General features: G+C 35.9%; 1 protein-coding gene across 1 annotated transcript in view; it reads left to right on the top strand.

Moving 5' to 3' along the window:
• The first annotated feature begins 4 nt into the window (after window positions 1-4).
• The window catches only part of AP1AR (adaptor related protein complex 1 associated regulatory protein), a 31,392-nt gene continuing 13,056 nt past the window's right edge, over window positions 5-18,340 (top strand). The window contains exons 1-3 of the mRNA XM_006212032.3: window positions 5-442; window positions 16,563-16,611; window positions 18,180-18,206. Of these exons, the coding sequence (XP_006212094.1) occupies window positions 360-442; window positions 16,563-16,611; window positions 18,180-18,206 (159 nt within the window). The 5' untranslated portion in view covers window positions 5-359. The remainder of the gene's footprint in view (window positions 443-16,562; window positions 16,612-18,179; window positions 18,207-18,340) is intronic.

Raw genomic sequence — 18,340 nt, 5'->3', positions numbered from 1 at the left:
GGCGGGCGACTCGCTGGGACTGGTCTCCTTCAGCGGCAGGAGGCGGTCACTCGAGCTGGGCTAGGGGCCTGAGGCGAGCTAGGGGCCATGAGGACCGCGAGGGAGTCCAGAGCCCGCAGCCCGGCCCTCCTCACTGGCTCAGCGGCGACTCGGCGGCCGCTGGAGTAACCGCTGCCTTTGTTCCGGGCGCCTGTCCCTCTCGTCGCCCCAGTTCCTGACGCCGCCGCGCTCCTGCCGGCCCGCCCTTGGTACCAGAACCTTCATTCGGCTCGTGCCGCGCGGATGCGGCTGCCGGGCCTCGGTTTGGGCTTTGAGCGGGAGGAGGAGGAGGAGGAGCGGCGGCGCCTAGGCGGCATGCAATGGGGAACTGCTGCTGGACGCAGTGCTTCGGGCTTCTCCGCAAGGAAGCGGGGCGGCTGCAGCGTGTAGGAGGCGGCGGAGGGTAAGCCCACTGGGGGAGGGGCCCGACGGCCTCTGGCTCCTCCTATTCTGCCCCTGGCAAGGAACCCCTTTCACTCCCCTAAAGGCTTAGCGGAAGCTGGGCTCCCCGCTACCCTCACCGGTGAGCAGGCGTCGAGTGAGTGGTCCTACTGGAGGCCTTGGTCTGGAAGGGCCTCCCAGGGCGAGAGCTAGAGAAGGGGGTGGGGTGTCGCTCCTACAGCCTCCAAGCGAGACTCCCGCCGGGCGCGCTGTCACGAGGGGAGTCATGGGAGGCATCATCTCTAGGAAGCATGGGGCACTGTCCCACGAATGGGCAGTAGAACAGGACCCACAGCAACCTGAACACATCCTACGTTGAGCTTGAGTTTAATGCCAAAGATGATGGTAGCTCTTGTATCTGATCCTCCCTTTGGCTCTGACAGAGCAGATGGAGAATCTGGCTCCAAAAAGTGATGTTTCTGAGATTTTTTAGTAGAAGTCATTTGGATGCTGGAGTGAAGTAAGATCCCAGACATTCAGTAATCCTTTGATGCGTACAGAGACTTGCAACTGCTGGGTTCCTTTCCCAGTGTGCATTCAAATTCTTGGTGCTTACAACAAGAGGAGCAGTATGTAGCTTTTTCAGCTTCATTTTTTGGAGTTTGGAGAGGAATGCCATACAGTGATTGCTACCCAGAAGCTCCGTAACGCTAGGGAAATCAGTCCTTCTGAGCATCAATACTCTTGATAAATTCTCCAACATGCAAAGATTTTTCTACTCGTACCATCCATAGAATAATAGAATTTTATAATTATTCCATTTTTGTCTTTTTTATTTCATAGGGTATTGAAAAACTTAAGTTTCTTTGAAATTGGGTTTGTTGTTATTGTTAAGTATCTCCCAGGAATTCAAACTTAGAATTGAAAATCTGAGCCAAGCCACTTTTATAAGGAATAAGATTTATTAATTTTGCGCTTTCTGGGACAGATTGCTAAATTTTCAGGATCTGTCCCATTTAACCAACATCATTAGGTAATAAGATGTTCAACATACACATGCTGAAGCCACATGATTTACCATTTGGATATTTTGGTGATGTAGCTCTTAAGATACATGAGTCACTCATTACGTCATCAGGCATTGTGTCACCTCTCTGATACAAAGTAGGTAAGTGTCCCAGATGGAAAAGTAAAGATTTAAAGATTTTGTGCCTACTTTAGTATTTTGGTTTCTCTGACCTAAGGGCTGTTACAGGGGAACATGACAGCTGTTTTATCTTGTAAGCTAGAGTCATCTAATTTACTTCTAATTTTTGTGTATGGGTGCTCTCATATAGTCAAGCTATGTAAAAGGCTTGCCTACAGACTAGATGCCACAAAATCCTTGGCTTTGTTAATATATTTGTTTATTTGTAGTTGTGTTGTAGGGTAACTGTAAAAATAGAGTCTTATGCTCAAATTAGGTAAGCAAAAATCCTTTGTATTTGACTTTGGAGTACATTGATATCTGTGGGATTTTTGTATTGTTTTGTTTTTTCACAGTGATTTTACAAATTAAAAATGTTATCCTTAGAGTATAGCATTAAAATTACAGGTTTTACACCCTGAGCACATGAACTTGGCAATATAGGGAAGGGACAGGAAAAATCAGTGAATCGTGGTGTTAATTCTAGATATGCCATAAAATCATTAAAGTTGGATCTGTACCTTCTGGTTATGGGCAAAATTTGAACAAACAAGTCCTGTTGAGACAATGTGAGTCTGGGTTGTGGACACTGTCATCTAAAACCATATAATAGTGATATCCATCCTTTTGTTTTAATCCATAAACATAGGTTCTGAAAGTTCCCTACTTGAATCTTCTGATTAATTCATTGTTTTATATTCATTTTAACATTTTAGGAGCTCCTAATAAACATACAGAGACAGATGAATGTAGTTGTTACTTACAGAATAAGGTTGAACTCTACTTCCCATTTTAGTAATTGCCTTTGTTTTGTAATCACCTGGTAATTCTGATTTTCTTTCAGGTATAGATCTAGATATTTAGTAGTTCATCTAAGGGCAAAAAAGTTTAGGAGCAATCACAAAAACTTGACGTGATTTATATTTTTCAAAGTAGTGACCACAAGTGAAAGAATCTTGGGTTTTCTTAGAGTTAAGGTATGTCAGAAACTTTGCTACTAATAAAGTTATACGGTGATTAAAACAGAGGGAGCTAAGTATCTTTAAGGAATAACATTTAGACATCCTAATGAGTCATCCTTTTTTACTATAGGGAGTTTTGCCTACTCATATTCTGAAGGGCTCCATCTGCTGGTCAGTTCCCCTTTTTTCTTGGATGGTAGTAGAAATCTTGCATAGACCCTTAACAATAGTTTTTCTTTCTCAAACTGAAGATCCAATTATGTTTTGTTGTGTTGTATTTTAATTCCCTTTTTTATCTTACAATTCCACACAATGGTTCCAGTTAAGATGTACTATAGTTTTATATAAAGGTATTTCATATTTTGTATCCTTCTTGATATTTAAAAATTGTTGGCCTTTTTGGCTCCAGCAGCAAAGTTGCTGGATTTGCTGTTTTCTTCCTGGTGAAAATGATTTTAGTAATAGCTACCAACAATTGATTACTTCCTATATTCCAAGCACTGTTTTTATATCTCATGGCTTTTTATTATACCTTAGAAACATTTTATTAAACATAAACATTATGAACAATTAGCTGCTGTATCTCTCAGTGCATTATCTTGTACTTTGTCACTGGAAGATCTTATGCATTTATCTCAACAACTTGGCTCTTTATTCTGTGTAATAAGCTGTTTTCCTTTTTGTGAAACTATACACTTGACCCCTGCAATCACTTTTATCTTATTTTCTTGTTCCTGTCTTGGCTATTCTCACTCCGCCTGCCCATTAAATATGGTTTTTCATCGGTCTTTTCTCCTATTTATTTAGTTCCCTTCACACCTATGCCTACCCCTGAAGAAATTTCATCCATTTCTATGATTTCAACCACTACCACTTCCAAATCTCATGTCTTCTGAGCAAACCTCTTTTCAAATGTTCAGCACTATATTTTCAGTTGCCTACTGAAGAGATACACTTGAATGTTAAAAGGCTCCTCAAGTCAACTTATCTAAAATATCTAATATCTAATATTGGTGTTCCAATAAATATCTGAAATAGTGCATTTTTCCCTCTAGATTTCTTTCTCTGCTTCATATATTCCCTAATCAATGATTAGGGATTCCCTTAACACAGCTCCATTCAGTCTTCTATCCTGCAAACGTTATAGTCCTCTACAACTCTCATCAGCAATTCTGTCTTTCCTTAGTACATACTGAACCCGTTTCCTTCCTCTGTGCTTCTTCTCTAAACTGTCTTTCAAGTCCGCTGGTCACTGGCTTCTAGACTGTTATACCTATTATATCTCTTATACTTCAGGCCATCTTCCCTTCCTGTCAGTGGAGTTAAGCTTTCTAAAACCCATACAAGATCATGACAGTCCCTTGACTAATGATTTCCAGCTGCAAACTATTTCCTACAGCTAGGTTGCTCAGCCTTTTTTCCCCTTCTTTGACCGATGATAAGTTGCATGACATTCAAATGGGCAACATAATGTCCTTTTGAATACTCGGAATTATATGCAGTTCTACATTAAGGTAAGGTGTGTGATCTTACTCTTCGTTCTCTCATTCAGAAAATCATGTCAGAATACAAATCAGAACATTAAAAGGAAAACACCGAATCTATTCTAATTTCAAAAAATAACTCATTCATAAACCTTAGTATTTTAATTTTTGATAAATGATAGTCTTCCAATTCAGAGTAGTATCGAGTTCAGACTCCTGACAAGATAACTTAATCTATTTTACCAGCTTAACTACATTTTCTAATTATATTTTCTTTAGAGTATAGCCTTAAAATTGTAGATTTTACTCCTTGTGCACATGAGCCTGGCAACATAGGCAAGGGAAGTCAATCAGTGAAAGTATTCCCTGCCATTCTTTCACTTGCCACATCCCCAATATCCTATATACTAGATGGACTGTACTTGTTCCTGTTTTCCTGAAATACAGTATTCTCTCGTTCTGTGCCTTTATATGTGATATTTTTCTTCTTTTCCTATTCTTGGTGAGCTTTTAATTATCCTTAAATATTCCCTGTGAAACCTGCTCAAACCCCATGAGATAATATTATCTCCCTGAGGAAATAATATTTTCTGCAGGCTTAAATCTACTTTGTGGCAAGGATTGTAAACTTTTTCTGTAAAAATAATACATATTTTAGGCTTTGCAGGCCATAAGGTCTCTGTTGCTACTCAACATTTTATCAAAAAAGCAGCAACAGCCAGCCAGTATGTAAAATGTGACTGTGTTCCAGTAAAACTTTGTTTACAGAAACAGACATTGGGGCAGATTTGGTCCATGGACCATAGTTTCCTGCCTCCTGGTATATACCATGTTATGGGTTGAGAGCTCCTCAAGGACTGTATAGAGTACTAATGAGAATTTTAAAATATTTTATCATAATACATATTACTAAAATACAGTAATCAATAGTGTCATTATTTGAGAGATTCAGTTTGGTTTTCTGCATGTTTGTCAGCTTTAAAAAATATATAAGTACAAGATGTTTCTCTCGAAATTTCAGAAGTTAGGATGGAAAACATTAGTAGACTTAAATGGATATGAATTTCTTGAAAACTCTATGTTATACCTTAGAGGCTCCCCAGAGCTCTGTACTGAACCTTACTCTGTTCTTCCTTATTTTCCTTCCTTAATGTACTTTCCCTGGGTGAAGGCATGAAAACATTTGGCTTTACCTACTACCTGCATACGAATGAGCTCCATCATCTGAGTCTGAACCTTGAATATCTAACTGCCTACTGAGTATTTCCCCTTGAATATCAAACATAACCTCAAATTTACTTTGTAAAATTGAGCTCATCTTTCTTTCCTTCTCATAGTTCTTTACTCCTTTTTTCTTTTTTTTAAGCCCTAGCCATTTTTACTACTTTGTGCCCTACTTTGTGAGTATTAAAACAATATATAGTTACCAAAGCCATGAACGTGAGAATCATACTAAACTCCTCCCTTCACTCACCTTTCAAATCCAATTTTGTAGATTATACTTGTAGATTTTGTAGTTTATACCTTCTGAATGTCCCATTTCTTTCCAACCTGTACATCCTACCTGTCTTAGTACAGACCCGTCAGTCTTCTGTATTTGTAGCTCTGCCCTCTTGCCAATACCTTTGTGAGCTGTGCCTCTCTAATCTGAAAACCAAAAAGAAAGAAACACTAAACCTTACTTAGATTCCTGCATCTCCTTCCAGCTATTACCCTGTCTCCAGTTTTTTCCCTTTAACAATTTAAAAAATTGTCTGGTCTTGATATCTCCATTTCATCACTTTTCACTCAGTCTTCAAGGTAAGCTAATGTTTACTCTCCTTCCTGCCCCCCACTCATAACATCAAAATAACCATCATAATCCAGTAGGTATTATTAGTCTTTACTGTACCTGATCTTTTAGCACCATTTGATGCTGTTGACTCCTCTCTTAACTCCTGCAATTTCACATTCACTGTATTTTCCATCTACCTCCCTGGCTTGTGGACTTAACTAAATCCATCTTTCCTATTTCTTATGAATGTTCATTTTCTTCACCTCAGCTATTAAATGTTACAGTCCTTTAAAACTTAACTAGACTCTTACCTTACTATACTTTCCCTAAGTAGCATGCATATAGTCACTAATCTACAAGCATCTTTGACACTGTTCCCCATCATCCAGTATTTCTAGTCCATCCCCAAAACCATATATATTTTTTTACCTCCTAAATAGCTTTTCATTCCACCCACTTATCTCACTACTGTCACCTTATTCAAGCTGTCATCATTTCTTGCTTAGATTTACAATACCATGTGTTAAAGTAGCATTCTTCCTCATTTATTACTTTGACACCGTTTTATTTTCCTTCATAACACTTACCACTGCATGACTTTGTAGACTGAGTATTTGCTTGTCTGTTACCTATTTCACCTTACTAGAGTAAAATTTCATGAGGTTAAGGACTTTAATTTATTTATTCCTATGTATCCAACACACAAAGTGTGCTTGCACGTAGTAGGCACTCAATGTTTGTTGACTGAGTGGATAGACTACCAGCTGGTCTACCCACATCTATTCCTGATGTTTTTCAGTTTATCCTGCAGTCTGGAGTCAAACGTGATCATAAATGCAAATCTGTGATACAAATGCAGATTAAAATTCTTCTGTTGGTGGTTTACCATACTTTTAGGATAAAGACCGAAATCTTTAATGTAGCTTTCAAGACTTTGCAGTATCTTATCTATTCTTTGCCTACTTCTTTTTTATTTTATTTTAATTTTTTTTGCCTCATTTGTATCACACTCTTCCTTGAATTAATTTTTTCCCTTTTTCCTTAGACGACTCCTACTCACTCATCTTTTAGATGCCAGCTCAAGGCTTGTTTCCCACAGAAGCTTTCCTAGTCTGATTCTACCTTCAGGGGATAAGTTCTCACACCAGGATGGAACCATCTTCCTTTTCTTCTCAGGACTTCCTCAAGTTATAATTATACCTGAAATAGTGTAATTATTTGGTTAATGTCTGTTTTCCACTCTCAGTGTAAAGGAAGGAGTTCATTCCTATTTTGCTTACTTTTGAATGCCCAGCTCCAAGTTATGTGCCTAGTATGTAGTAGATATTTATTAAGTATTTGTTGACAGAATTATCGTATGCAGTCTTGATCTTTTCATTTCCCCTTGACTTTGGTAGCTACTGCTCCCTGAAACATTCCTTTCCACTACCTGGCTAATTCCTCCTCCTCTAGCCAATTTTTGATGCCCCTTATTTGGACATATCCCATTCAGAGCATCATAGTTGTTAATTTATCTGTGTGTCTGCCGCATTAGACTGTAAGCCTGTTGGATACGTGGGTCAATTTTTATTCACTGTTGTATTTTAAATATAAATATGTAGCTATGTCTGTCATTCAGTTATCCAGGGAAGTAAGAAGAATTAGAAAGTTCAAAATCATAGACATGTAAGTGGCAACAGTTTCTAAAAGAAGAAGGTAGTCAGCGATTTGAGATGTTGCTCACACCTTGCAGAGGATAAATAAGAGGACTAAAAGACCTCTGAGGTCTCTTCTGGTTACTAGTTCCCTCTAAATCAGGCTCCTCTTAAAGGGCAATAACTTTTTAACCCATATTTTCTGTCTTTAACATGCTTAACAGGAAGATTTGTCTCTTCTCTTCCAAGGAACACAATATATATTTTGAATATCCATTCTTCGTAAGTTTACCTTCATTAGGGAGGAGTTTATTTAATAGTAAATATTATTACTTTATTATTACCACCTATGTCACTGCTGTCCCTACATGGAAAATCTGTTGATGGATTATCTCTGGAGATTTGAATAGTTAAACCTTCATTGAAGTATTTGATACTCATTGAAAAATGATGTGTCTGTCATCTTCAGTGTAATGTTTTTTTTCCAGGCTTCTATTTGTAACCTTTCTAATCTTTTGTCCAGAAAAAAAGAGTCATGGGAAGCTTTTAATTTTTAATAGACTGTGGAACAATTTACCATGGTTCTTCATTATTTATTTATAATATCAAACAAAATATAAGGAAAGACTTTCTTATTTTACTTTAACAGATATTATACAGGAGAATGTGAAGATGTAGGATTTGTGAGAATTTTTTAGTTATCTTTTACTAAAGTCACTTTTCTATAAAAGCGTATTTGTCTACTTTACAAATAACATATAGAAGCATAAAAAACTGCATTTTCAGTCTATTCTTGATGAGACTGATTTTATCCTTAATAAAAGATTATCTTAGTATCTGTCGTGATAACACTGATGAATAAATATATATGCAAGAATCTCCACTTTTATACTACATTACTTTCAAACTCTTCCAAATTCCTTTACATGCCACCATCATGTAGAGTATGATAGCCTACCTTTTCTACCTCTTTAATATCCTTTACATATTTGAGTCCACTTTCACATCATTCTGCAATAGGAGAATGGTTATACAGAAACTTAGTTCATTTAGAGACAGCTCTCAGGGACATAAGGATTGTGTATAAATAAATGTCAGTGGATGACTTTGGAGAGCTCTAGATTTTTTTTTTTTAAAAGGAATTTAGACTTCTGTTTTCTTTAAATCATTGTCCAGAGCCTCTTGGTTTCAGCTGCTCAACTTTTACCATAACTAACTCACCTGAATATACATACTTTTGAATACAGTGGTTGGTTGCTGCTCATATTATTTCTTACCTCCCCCTTCCCTCCAGGGCATATTCATGGAAGTTAAATGCACATGTGGTATGACTTTAACCATTTTTTCCACAGTTCAGCTTTATTTTATATGATACTGACATATTCCTAAAGGACTTTTCTAGCTTCTTATATCATTTTGTCCTTTATCCTTTTCACTCCTTGCACTTAAGTCTTATGTCTTGGATTTACTGTCTTGGATTTACTACATTTATTTTTTTTCTCTTGTACCTCCTTTCTTGACTTCTGCTTCTATTGTATTATGTCCCCATTGAGATTCTGACACTTCTCCCCATCACCTCTCATTTTCCAGTCCATCCCCCACACCAGATGATTTTTATCGTCTAAATATTTCTTTACTCTATCCACTTCTCTCATTGACAACACTCTAATCCAGGCTATCATCATTTCTTGCCTACGCCCAAAATTTAATTGCATACATTATTCCCATTATTCCCTCACTCTCTGCATTTATCCCCACTCACTTCTCTAGGATTCGCATGGTTCCTGACACTTGCAGGAACAGCTTCTTATGAGGACCCACATTCACTCCTCTAAGTTGAAGGAAATAATGGTGCTTCATTCCCCCTCTAGTCACTTTAAATATAATAAACATTGATTGATTAAGTTTTTGATTTAGGGTAGTGATTCTTAACTGGAATATTCATTTAAGTCTCATTTTCATACATGTAGCTCAGGTTCATTCATTTCTACTCCTTTGTAGTGTTTTATTGTGTGAGTAAGCCATAATTAAATTCATCTATTCCCCTGTTGATAAGCATTTAGAATATTTCAAGATTTTTTTTACTATTACAAACTACTTCAGTTAACATTCTTATAAATATTTCTTTGTACACTTGTTCTAGAGATTTTTTAGGTATATATACTCAGAAATTGAATTGCTGGTTCGTAGCTCATGCACATCTTCAAATTTACTAGAATATATCAAACTCTTCAAAGCAGTTATACCAGTTTATACTTTTGCAGACAGTGGGATTTCATTGTTCCATTTCTAACACTTGGTATTATCAGATATTTTTCCTAATCTCTTAATGTGAAATTCTATCTATTATTTGTATTAAAATTTTATTGTGTTCCTATATATCAGCAATAAACAGATAATGTATATTTTAAAAATTACTTTCTATGTAAGCAATTAAAAATACAAGAAACTAGGAATAAATCGATAATAGATGTATAAGACCAAAACAACAGTTAAAAAAAAAAAACTAAATAAATGGAGGACAATACCATGTTCATGGACAGAAAGATCTGAATTCAGTGCAGTTCCAGCAGTTGGACTAAACTTAACCAGCTGATTACACCAATTTTTATGGAAGAGCAAAGGATGAAAAATCACATGGGGAAGGCATGTCAAAAACCAAGATGCTGGAAGCTAGGCCTCTTGGGTCAGTTAGCCAAGTTATGAATCCAAAAGAAAAGTCCCTGAAGGAAATTAAAAGTGCTACTCCGCTGAACACATGAATGGTAAGGAAAAACAGCTTCATTGCTGATACGGAGAAAGTTCACGTGATCTGGATAGAAGATCAGAACAGCCACAACACTCCCTTAAGCCAAAACCCAATCCAGAACAAGACTCTAAACTCTCTTCAATTCTGTAAAAGCTGAGAGAGGTGAGAAAATTACAGAAGAGAATTTTTAAGCTAGCGGAGGTTGGTTTATGAGGTGTAAGGAAAGATGCCATCTCCATAACATAAAAGTCCAGGGGAAAGCAGCAAGTGCTGATGTAGAAGCTGCAGCAAGTTATCCAGAGATCATTAATGAAGGTGACTATACTAAACAACAGATTTTCAATGTAGATGAAACAGCCTTCTCTTGGAAGGAGATGCCATGTAGGACTTCCATACCTAGAGAGAAATAAATGTCTGGCTTCAAAGCTTCAGAGGACAGGCTGACTCTCTTTTGTTAGTGTCTAATGCAGCTGATGACTAAGTTGAAGCTAGTGCTCATTTACCATTCCAAAAATCCTAGGGCCCTTAAGAATTATGCTCATTCTATTCTGCCTGGGCTCTATAAATGGAACAGCAAAGCCTGGATGACAGCACATCTGTTTACAACATGGTTTACTGAATATTTTGAGCCCACTCTTAAGACCTACTGATCATTAAAAAAAAGATTCCTTTCAAAATATGACTGCTCATCAGCAATGCACCTGGTCACCCAAGAGCTCTGATGGAGATGTACAACAAGATTAATATTGTTTTCGTACCTAGTAACACAACATCCATTCTGCAGCCCATGGATTAAGTTGTAATTTCGGCTTTCAGGTCTTACTATTTAAGAAATACATTGTGTAAGACAATAGCTGCCAAAGTTAGTGATTCCTCAGATGGATCTGGGAAAGGTAAATTTAAAGCATTCTGGAAAGGATTCACCCTAGATGTCATTAAGAACATTCATGATTCATCAGAAGAGGTCAAAATATCAACATTATCAGCAGTTTGGAAGCAGTTGATTCCAACCCTAATGGATGACCTTGAGGGGTTTAAGACTTCAGTGGAGAAAGTAACTGCTGAGACAGTGGAAATAACAAGAGGACCAGAATTAGAAGAACAGTTTGAAGATGTGACTGAATTGCTGCAATATCGTGATAGAATTTTAATGGATGAGGAGAATAAGGGGGTAGAGGTGCTTAGTGAATATAAATTCAGAAGAAGTTTAGTTTTACAATTCAAATAACTCATCCCCTTGGAGCAGTACCTGCCACTGGGTCAGACAGCTCAGTTCCTTGAACCAGGACCATTCTGCAGATAGGCTTTGGATGAACCCTGCTAATATTTGTTTCTGTGTTTTTTGGTCTTCCATTTTCTCAACACATTCTTCTTTTAGATGCCATCTTACTCTCTTTCCTTTAAGTCTTAAAACCCAGGAGCCATTCATTCCCCTAAGGTGACCCAGCTTATCAAGGTAACTGATCCATTCTGCATTGCTTTTATAATTTTAATTTTTTCTCTATATGTCTAACTTATTCAGAGATATCCCTTATTGAGGGATAACTATCCCTTATTGAGGGGTAACTCACTCTTCCTCTCTCTCCCGGGAATAGGCCATACTTCTATTTTTCCATAGTGATTAGAAGTAAAATCCTTAAAAGCAATAGGTATGTGTATGTATTGGTAAGAACATGAAGCATATGTATGGGAGGGGAGAGATTGCTGACATTGCATCTTTGCAGCCATTCTTCCTTGGGATAGGAAGAGAAAACAAGATGAATTTCCTGGGTTTGAAGCAAGAAAGAAAACAGTAGTGTTTTTACTGATCTGAGATTGAGAAGTAGCCACAAGGTTAATTATAGAAAGTACTCTAAAGGAGGTTTTGGACAGATGTTAATGTTTCTAGGCTTAGAATTTGAATAGAGAACTCTAATCTAGACTCAATATATGGATGTCAAGTTCAGAGCACATAAACGTGCTCCTTTCCCAGATTCCTTCATCTCACTAAATGGCAACTCCATTCTACTTGTTCAGGCCAAAAACTTAGGAGCATCCTTGATTTTTCCTTTTTACATACACTCTTACAGCTAATATATTAGCAAATTGTCAACCTTTTCTTCAGAACTACTTCTCATAACTTCAGTTTCGTCATCCAAGCTACAATCATTTTTCTGCTATAGTATTATGATAGATTCCTAATTAGACTTTTTAAAACTTATGGCAGATCATCTATTCAGGATCTTCCAGTGAAGTTTTTATATAGCTAATAAATTCATAAAGAATGATAGAAATAAAAAATAATGATTTTTTACCTTCTAATGAAATAATAGAGCTGAAAATGATTTATCAATGGATGTTGAAACTGTTTAGTAAAATGTTGGTGGGAAGCTTTCTTTTTTTTTTTACTTTTTTTTAACATTTTTTATTGATTTATAATCATTTTACAATGTTGTGTCAAATTCCAGTGTTCAGCACAATTTTTCAGTCATTCATGGACATACACACACTCATTGTCACATTTTAGGGACGCTTTCTAATGGATGCGTTAGGCTAACAATACCTGAACCTACGGATCGTTCTCAGTGTCAGCAAAAGTGAGGCAGACAAAAATAAAACTCCTTGTAATTTGATTAAGTAGCACATACCACATATAAAGGGTTCTTGCCTTAAAAAATTGCACTCAATATAATCAAGCTTTTAAATCAGATTACCAGCACAGAGGATAGAGGAAACATTTAAACAACACCAAGAGGAAAAATATTAGGAAGTGATCTAGGAAGTAAGAAATTCTACAGGACAAGTGACATGATTTCTCTAACAAATGAATGGCATGAAAAAAGGTAATGGTGCAGGGAGGAGGGCTGTTATAGACGTTAAGAGGCCTAACAGGTAACTGCAGTGTGTAAACCTTGTTTGAAATCTGATTTGAACAAATCATGTATAAAAAAGATAATCAGGGAAAAAGTGAGTGCCAAAGACAAATATTTGTGAATTCTCGTCTAACTGAGAATAAAACCTAAAATCTTTCCCATGGCCTGGCCTGTGGTCTGACTCTGGCTCTTTCACAGATCTTATCTCCCTTTCTCCTCCACTGCAGCTGTTCAGGCCCCCTACTTTCTCAGAATATGCCAAGCACAGTTTTGCCTCAGAGCTTTTGTGTTTTTCCTCTGCTTATGATTCTTTTCTTCCAGATACCTAGTTGACTGGCTTCCTCATTGCCTTGCGGGTCTTTGTTCTAATTTTGCTTTAACAGAAAGGGCTGCCCTGACCACTCCATATAAAATAACCTCCCTTTCCCAGTCACTATCCTCACTTACTTTGAGATACTTGTTTTTTCATAGCATATCCCACCATCTGATGCATTTATCTGCTTGCTTGTTGTCATTCATCCCCAAGAGTGTTAGCTGCAAGGTGGCAGTCTTTATCTGTTTTATTGACAGTTGTATTGTCAGCACCTAGAACAGTGCCAGGCACTTAGTACGTACTCAGTGAGTACTTATGAAATAAAAGTATAAACACTTGAGGCCACATTTAATAGATAAGTATCTCCTTTTCTCTCTTAAGTTGTTCCACTTATATTCTCATCCTTACCTAGAAGTAATAAAGGATTGCCAAGAGCCTCACTCCTCATTCTAGAACAAAACTGTGAGTCAGAAAACACAAAATATCAAGACAGTTTATAACCAGAAACACTGAAAAAGTTATATTCTAAATGTGTTAGGCTTTTAGGCATCCAATAATATAGAAAGATTTTAATTTCAGTTTCTTTCATTTACTAATGAGAAAGCTCTCTGAAATATGAAATGAGACTTTCAAACAATTGGCTTTCTAATTACTTCTCAAATATGTACCACAATATTTCTCATTTTCTTTTCAGATAAATTCCAGGATACAGCCCCTGAGTTTGCCAAATTGAGTATTTATTTACTTTATTCTATCAATATAATCTTAGCATTTGTTGTAGTAGGAGTCAGTATATGCCCTTTGTGAATAATAAGGTCTGAATTTAATCTATCTTAAAAGAAAGCTTGAATTTTTCCCCAAATTTATTATGCTTTTCTGTTTACCTATTATTATATTTATATATATTGCTATTTCTTAATTTTCTTTTTTGTCATTCTATCACTTAGACTCATGTTTATTTATTACTCAGGACTTTGATTATAGGGACAGAAACCCAGATTAAACTATCTTAGGCAAAAGGTGGAATTTTTTATAAGGGTACTAGGTTTCTCAAGTACTAAGCAAACTATGGGCAGAGCAGAGCAGGGGTGTAACTGGTCCTTAGGGATGACTTCAATGCTGTGAGAACACTTTAAAAAAAAAAAAAAACACTCTCTCAATCGATTTCAGTACTCTCTGCAGAGTGTCAGAACCCTAACCCATAGCACCTTCCTAGAGCTCTCAGGAGAATACTCTGTCTCTCTCCTCAGTTTCCATATAACTCTGAGCCATTCAAATGAGGTCTGGGGGATAGCTATGGTCTAGGTTGGTCAGATAATCAGAGAGAGTCGTTCAAGAGCCTGAACATCCTCACAATAGTTAGATGTGAAAAAAGGGGACAAAAAAGGGAGACATTTACAATAGCCAACACTTTGGGCTTCTACTAAAGTTAGCTATATATCTATGAATAATTAGAACAGAACACAGTATTCTGCCATCTAATGTAAGTGTAGTGCAATAGTTACTTCCTTGGGTTTATACAGTCTTAACTTTAGACTTTGCTTCAGCAGTGAAGTCACACTTGATGGCCTATACTGTGATACTTAGTATTACTGAACTTTATTCTGCTATTCGGTTAAATCACTCAGTAAGCCTAGAAGAGGAAATAGATTAATCAGAAACAGATTTTTCATTCAGGGAAGAGAGAGATGGTTGCTGGGAGAGAGCATATAGTACTTTAAGCATAAATCCTAATGTCAGAATACAGTGCTACTAGAAAGCTAAACTCATTTCTGTTTTTATTTGAGAAATGGGGAAGATTAGAAGGATGCAGGCACTAGTTGCTTAGAGAATTAAAGGTATTTATACTGGATATGTTACATGAATCAATAGATCTGTGGAATGGCAATACCAAATGTTCTGCTTTTTACCTATGATCTCTTGATGGTCAATAAAACTGCTTTATATCTGTTAGCAAATAAAGATTGTACCAGGAAAAATAGCACCTTTAATTTCATTGCTTTTTTTTTAAATTCTTTATGATAAAAAAATTTAGTTTTGGTAACATGGCATTCTCTTTTACAAAATCTGTCTGCTTTTTCTGCACGCACATACATACATAATACTCACAAAGCATTCTGATCTCTCCTAACCCCAGGATTCTTACCATCTCTCAAAGGGGTACTTTCTGTCCAAGAATCCTGATACATTAGGAACTCAGTGTAATTTTGGTTCCCTGTGAGAGGATGGAGAGTCTCTCTGTCATCAATTTAGGCAGCAATAACGAGATCCACATTGTAAGTGAAAGTCTTACCTCCTAACACTCCAGGAGTACAGGGGTTTGAGTGGCTGTGTCCCAAACCACCTTTCATACTATATTAGTTAGAGGACATATAGTTTATAATAGAGTGTGGTCATATCTTTGGAGCGAGTATAACAAAGGAGATGCTTACTTGACTACATGTAAGTTTCACTAGTAGGAGCAGAAGAGTGATTAGAATTTTTTAATGTTAGCTTTACTGAGGTATAAGCTACAAAGTTGTAAGATATTTAAAGTGTACATCATGGTGATTTGATATATGTATACATTGTGAGGAGAAATTAAAACTAAAGTTAATATTGGACCCTAGTTGGAAAAACTAATGTAATGAATTATTTGGCTAGTGTATATGTGCATTGATTTTCTTTTTCTTTTATTAGTGCAGACGTGAGAAGAAAACAAAAAGCACCTAAGCTTTGTATAAACATGATCCGACTATCTAACCACTCTTAATATATTGCATGTATCTTTTTAGATTTTTGTTGTTTTGCAAATGTTTAACAAAATTGGGAGCATACTCTTATGCGTTATTTAACACACCAATATTTTAGCAAGTTACTTTTCTTGATACAGTAAAAATAATGTGATAAACTTTTAAATTTAATTATATTCTGTTCCATGTGGTAAATATAGTAAGTTAATTTATTATTACAGTTTTAGTAAATATTAGGACCAGTAGAAAAATATTGGTTGACCAAACACTTTTAAATACATAACTAAGTTAAAAAATCTGGACTATTTATATTGTTAGGTAAGTGTGGTGGTTTCTTTTTTCAAATATAAGATACTGCATATTAGTGAATTTGAGGAAATGTTTTATGTCATGATATTAACTCAGTTTTAGGATTAATTGTGATTTTTAAAGTTGTCTTTCTGTTTTTCTTCCCAGATCCAAGTATTTTAGAACATGCTCAAGAGGTGAGCACTTAACTATAGAGGTAAGTAGAGTCGTGAATCTGATTGGACAAAAGTACTGTCAGAAGGACAGGAAGGACATTTGTTGTTGTTGTTCTTAGGGGAGAAAGGCCTGGACCTAAGTTTAATATGGTGCTAAATTTTCATATACTTCAGTATTGTTGATGCTAGTGAACAGGGAAAGCATTGGGAACAGTGAGTAGGGAGAACCAGCTTGCAGAAGATTAAGGTCCTGTTCTTCTAATAGAATTGCTGTTTCTACTTTAAGAAGTAGTGTTTTGTTTTCGTTTTTTTTCTGCCCTACACAACTGAGGCAGAGGGTACTCTTCTATCAGTTATAGTGGCTCGGTAGACAGTGATTCTAGAGACAGGTCACTGACCTGCTAGTTGAGGTGTGCCAGAATCAAAACACCTAGTTGATTTTCTGCAACTCCACTGTATGAAACTCTGAGTTGCTTATTCTTTGTATATAAGGACATAATGATAGAGTCTACCACTTACTCAGTCCCAACTATGTACCAGCTATTTTATCATACAGTTTATGAATGTACAATTTTTACTACAATTCTGTTAAACAGGTAGCAGTCACCCCACTTTATCAGCGATAATTAGAGGTTTAGACAGGTGAAGAAATTGGACTATATTACACAACCTATAAGTGGCAGAACCTACAGCCAGTCCAAAACTGCATTCTGTCTTAAATAAAGAAGCATATAAACCAAGAATTCTTTTTTTAAAACAGATTACAAACCAGCACAAAATATATGTTCAAGATAATAATTTTAAGCACTTTTGAGTCATTGCTTTAGAGTCTTGAATTTTCTAAGCCTTTTGAATTCATTGTTTTCTTAATCTTTAAACAATGAAACAATATTAAAATAGAACAATTTTCCATTCTTTCAAGTGGTTATTTGTCAAATTATTTGAAGTATAAATATTTTAATAATATAATTTAATAGTAATGACTTTCATTTCGTCGTTTGACATGACATTCATCCCTTTATGATCAAATTGTTTACATTCCTATCCCTAGAAGGACACTGCACTGGGGATTAGCATCTGCCATCTGGTAGATTTTCAGTAAATAGTTATATGAATGAATAGATGAATAAATATAAATATTACAAGAGAAATTCTTATTTGAGTGTTTAGATGAATAAATATAAATATTACAAGAGAAATTCTTAATTTGAGTGTTTTTTAAGTCTGTTTCTTGAGGGACTTCTTATGACATTAAATAATTTTTTCCAAACTCAAGTGAAGTAAAAAATTCTGGCAGTGTGAGTTTAAAACACCCATGAAATATTCAATTCAGGTGAAAGTTTTAGTTTATGTTTCTGATTCATGTAGAAAATTGCTGTAATTCTTTTTCTTTTTCATATAGTCATAAATGGTATATTCTTGTCTTGGCTGTCTTATAGAACTGTTAAATATATCAAATGAACTAGTGTGTAAAAAGACATAACTTATACTTTATCTTAAAAATATAAAGATATATTATTTTTGAAATGAAAAAGTGACTTAAAATTTTTTGTGAAATAGATACTTTAGACAAAGATTCATCCTAACACTTACTTTCTTGTTGTTTCAGTTTGAGAATCTAGTAGAAAGTGATGAAGTAAGTATTTTCACATAAGTAGAAAATTTATATTTGTTCTCATTAGTTCTAACAATCATTTTTAAAATTTTTTATTTTTATTTTAGAATTTTTGGTGTTTAGTTTTACTTTTTAGTTTCTTATCTCCTTCTTTT

Source organism: Vicugna pacos, chromosome 2 (genome assembly GCF_048564905.1).
Source record: "Vicugna pacos chromosome 2, VicPac4, whole genome shotgun sequence".
Taxonomy (NCBI): domain Eukaryota; kingdom Metazoa; phylum Chordata; class Mammalia; order Artiodactyla; family Camelidae; genus Vicugna; species Vicugna pacos.
The sequence above is the reverse complement of the archived record's forward strand: the minus strand, read 5'-3'. Positions and strand labels throughout refer to the sequence as shown.